Source organism: Aptenodytes forsteri, unplaced genomic scaffold (genome assembly GCF_000699145.1).
Source record: "Aptenodytes forsteri isolate BGI_AS27 unplaced genomic scaffold, ASM69914v1 Scaffold8, whole genome shotgun sequence".
Lineage (NCBI taxonomy): Eukaryota > Metazoa > Chordata > Aves > Sphenisciformes > Spheniscidae > Aptenodytes > Aptenodytes forsteri.
In genome coordinates this window covers 6,107,870-6,111,542 of record NW_008796218.1, presented here as the reverse complement: position 1 = coordinate 6,111,542, position 3,673 = coordinate 6,107,870, and the positions used below count along the sequence as shown (strand labels likewise).

The following is a 3,673-nucleotide window of genomic DNA, read 5'->3' as shown; positions in this document are numbered from 1 at the left end:
GCGCGGCGGGGGAGAGCGGTGCGGTGAGGCCGCTCGGGCCTTCGCTCGGCGGGCCCGGGCCGCCATGGCGCCTGGCTGCGCGGCCGCCGAGGGGACTGCGGCCTCAGAGCAGCGCTGGCTCCGGGGCAGGGCGGGTGGTAGACCTGCCTCTTGCTGCCTGTTTTGCTCATAGCTGCTCTCCCGCTTTCCCGCAGCCTTCCAGACTAAGGAAGACCCGGAAACTGAGAGGACACGTTAGCCACGGCCACGGCCGCGTTGGTGAGTGGAGAGGCGGCCGCTGGTGGGCTGTCCAAACAAACTGAGAGGACACGTTAGCCACGGCCACGGCCCCGGTGGTGGGGTGAGGGGCCGCGGGCCGCGTTGGTGAGTGGAGAGGCGGCCGCTGGGGGGCTTAAGCCCTTTACGTACCCTTCCCGCTGGTGGGCTGAGGCCCTTCAGTGAGTGCGTACCTGTCGGTACCTCGCCAATACTGAGAGGATGCCGCTGTTCTTCGCGGGTTGCAGAAAAACGCGACTGTGGGCGCAGAGTCCCGCACACACTGCGAACAGTAGTGAGCGGTACTGAAGGCTGCGGCGTGTGTGGGTGATGCTCGCGCTGTGGGGGCAGATGCCACAGTGATGGGCTGATCCGAAGTCTTGCACGTTCTTTTAGACTTTGCTAGATTTGTAACTTAAGTAGCAGTCAGGCAATAGGTACTGGCTGTGTGACATCTTAAACTTACAGGGCAGTGCTGTGTCCCTTCTAACTCTTTGGCCATTCCTACCTTTTCTTGTCGCCCTACTTGTGCTAGCACTGGTGTTTTCTTGTACTCCTGTAAGCTAACTGGAGGCATGCTATGGTTATTTTTTTTTCTCCTGTAGGGTTAGTTTTTAGTTGGCTCATCTTGCTGAATTGAGATTAATTCAGAAGAGGGGATAGAATCAGAATAATTAGCTCAAATTGACATTGAACGTACCTCTAAGCTCAAGTATTATGTGTAATATTCTTAGTGTCATAAACTTAAATTTTTCTTTTTAGGCAAACACAGGAAACATCCTGGAGGGCGTGGTAATGCTGGTGGTATGCACCATCACAGGATTAACTTTGATAAATAGTAAGCTAACATTTTAAATATATACTAGCAAAATGTATGTTGCTGAAGTAGAATCAACTAACTTTTTCATGTGAATAAACAAAATTCCCTGCAATCCTATGTGTTTTTTCCTCTAACATGAAGTGTGGCATTATAGTTACAGTCAACTCATGTTCCTGTTTACCCGAAAATCAAAGGCCTTTTCACTTAAACCAGGCGTCTTTAAGAGTTCAGTGGAGCATTTGGTAAACTTGACCAAACTTGCCTGTTACAGTGTGGTCCCTGCTTAATGATGCACACACAAAATGTTATGTAAATTCAAAATGTTATGTTAAATCCACACTGCATCCTATTTAGCTGCATACTCTAAAGGTAAGGGATGTTGTCTTATTGCCGAGACTAGAGTCACATCTGGACACTGCCTGTTGTCCTGGTGTGCTAGAGTACTCGGACAGTAACCACTAATCTATATTCACTGGCTGTGACCATTCTTGACTCAGTCAGTCACCAGGTTAGTGACAGGAGCGCTGAAACTCCTCAGGCAGTGCAGCCCTCCCTGGATTCATGGAGTTGGGGTTGCCCCAGAAATACAGGGCTGAACCAGGCTCGCCAATGAGGGGAATTGAATTGTGAGTTCAAGGGAGAACAAACACTTCAAGAGAAAATATCGCTTGGTTTGGATACTAATGATTATTACACTTAAATACTACACATATTAATATGAAAAGTATAATGTGACATTTTGGTGACTTTGATCAAGTAAGATGCTTGTTTCAGTGTTAATTTGTAGTCCTACCTGTCCAGGATGGATTAAAAATGTGATCTAATGAGGAATGTGTTTCTTTCACAGTCACCCTGGTTACTTTGGAAAAGTAGGCATGAGACACTATCACTTGAAGAGAAACCAGAAGTTCTGTCCTACTGTCAATTTGGATAAACTGTGGACGCTTGTCAGTGAACAGACAAGGCTCAATTACGCAAAAAACGAGGCTGGACTGGCCCCAGTCATTGATGTTGTGCGCTCAGTAAGTTTCTGCTCGTATTCAAACCTGCAATTCCTGGTCACTTCATGTGTCACTTAGCTTTTCGTATCCAAGTAGGACAATGATGAACTGCAAGTAAGCTACAGTGCTTGAGTACTTGTGAACTTCTCAGGACAAATATCTTGGCATATAAGTAGTTACACAGGTACTTATGCTGTTACGTTTTTTCCTGTAAGAACTTTCTCTCATACTTGTGTGTGATTTTGGGCAGGGACTTCCCTTATTTTGGAAGGTGGTGAAAGATTACTTGTTTATAATGTTACTGAAAGCATGTATAAAAGCATGGCAGAACTAGTCTCATTTATATAAATTCACTTCTCTAAAATCGAGACTAGAGTCACATCCTAACATGTTTGCTTGTCTTGGTGTGCTGTAGTTCTCGGACATAAACGTCTGATCCCTATTCACTGGCTGCGATGTCTCATATCTCAGCCAGCCACCGAATCAGTGACACTAACTAGTCTGCCAAGTGAGTATGTTCTGTGTCCCAAATTAAGATACCTGTGTTGGCCAGTTAACGCCACTTCTAACAAGCGATGACTTCAATGGCTGTAGTATTAATGGACCTTGTGCCATGGTTGTCCTTTTAATGTAAAGGACAGGAATGAAATGAGAGGATTCCAGAGATTTGCAGCTATTGCTGCGAAAGCTTGCAGAAGCTTCCGTTGTACATTTAAGACGTGCAGAAGGGTCCTCTGGTCTGTTCAGAAGTACCAGGATGTCCTGCAGATAAAGAGCACCGACCAGAAGTCATTGGGTAATAGATAGTCTTGGAAGTAGCAGCCAACTGCTCTCCTTCAGAAAAGTGGGGAAAGGTTGGTGACTTCTTTACCAGATTTCACAGTGTTTCCTGTATATGGAGTATGGGGGGGAAAAAAAAAATCCAGCTTCTGAATTGCAGGAAAAGTTCAGTTTACAGTTTCCACTTTTTCTCTGAACAAATGCAACTCCATTAGATCATGCAGGGTATTTTTCTTTCATTCGTACCAATTTTATATTGGAGACAGCCACTGAATGAGGTCATGGTGATCATGGTTTTTGTTTTAAATGGTGCATGCTAAAAGACAGGTCTGAATGTAGGAGCCTGCAAGCTGATTACAAACAACGGGTTTTTTAATCTTTCTAGGGCTACTACAAAGTCCTGGGCAAGGGGAAGCTGCCCAAGCAGCCTGTAATTGTGAAAGCAAAGTTCTTCAGTAGAAGAGCAGAGGAGAAGATCAAAGAAGTTGGTGGTGCCTGTGTGCTTGTGGCATAAAAGCCTTTGTTTTATTCAAATTTTTTGAATAAAGACAATGCGTAAAATGTACCGATCGACAGAAGTTTCTGATTTTTTTTTTCCTGACTTGTCCAGACACTGTTCACACTTAGGTCTTGTCTGCTTAGTTATTTCTGGCAGTTTTTGATTAGTAGCTTGACTGCTTCTCGCTATCTTTTGAAATTGCCTGGCTACAGTGTCCAGCATTTGGCATGTACGAATACCTCATTGTTTTGTCTTCATGGGATAGCAAAATAGAGAGGTTCTTCCTGTATTTGTGCAGCACTTTCAATTGGTGATCCT

At 45.1% G+C, this 3,673-nt stretch overlaps 1 protein-coding gene across 1 annotated transcript; it reads left to right on the top strand.

Moving 5' to 3' along the window:
* Nucleotides 1-156: 156 nt before the first annotated feature.
* On the top strand, nt 157-3,429 carry RPL27A (ribosomal protein L27a). Its single transcript, XM_019474541.1, has 4 exons — nt 157-258; nt 1,018-1,093; nt 1,923-2,097; nt 3,242-3,429. Exons 2-4 carry the CDS (start codon nt 1,062-1,064, stop codon nt 3,368-3,370), a joined length of 336 nt encoding a protein of 111 aa, XP_019330086.1. The 5' UTR covers nt 157-258; nt 1,018-1,061; the 3' UTR covers nt 3,371-3,429.
* The last annotated feature ends 244 nt before the right edge of the window (nt 3,430-3,673 follow it).

Bases quoted from the DNA above. Each gene is read 5' to 3' on its own strand.
- RPL27A (XM_019474541.1), top strand. From the start codon at position 1,062: ATGCACCATCACAGGATTAACTTTGATAAATA. The intron at 1,094-1,922 runs GTAAGCTAACAT...TTTCTTTCACAG, and splicing joins AGGATTAACTTTGATAAATA to TCACCCTGGTTACTTTGGAA. The intron at 2,098-3,241 runs GTAAGTTTCTGC...TAATCTTTCTAG, and splicing joins TCATTGATGTTGTGCGCTCA to GGCTACTACAAAGTCCTGGG.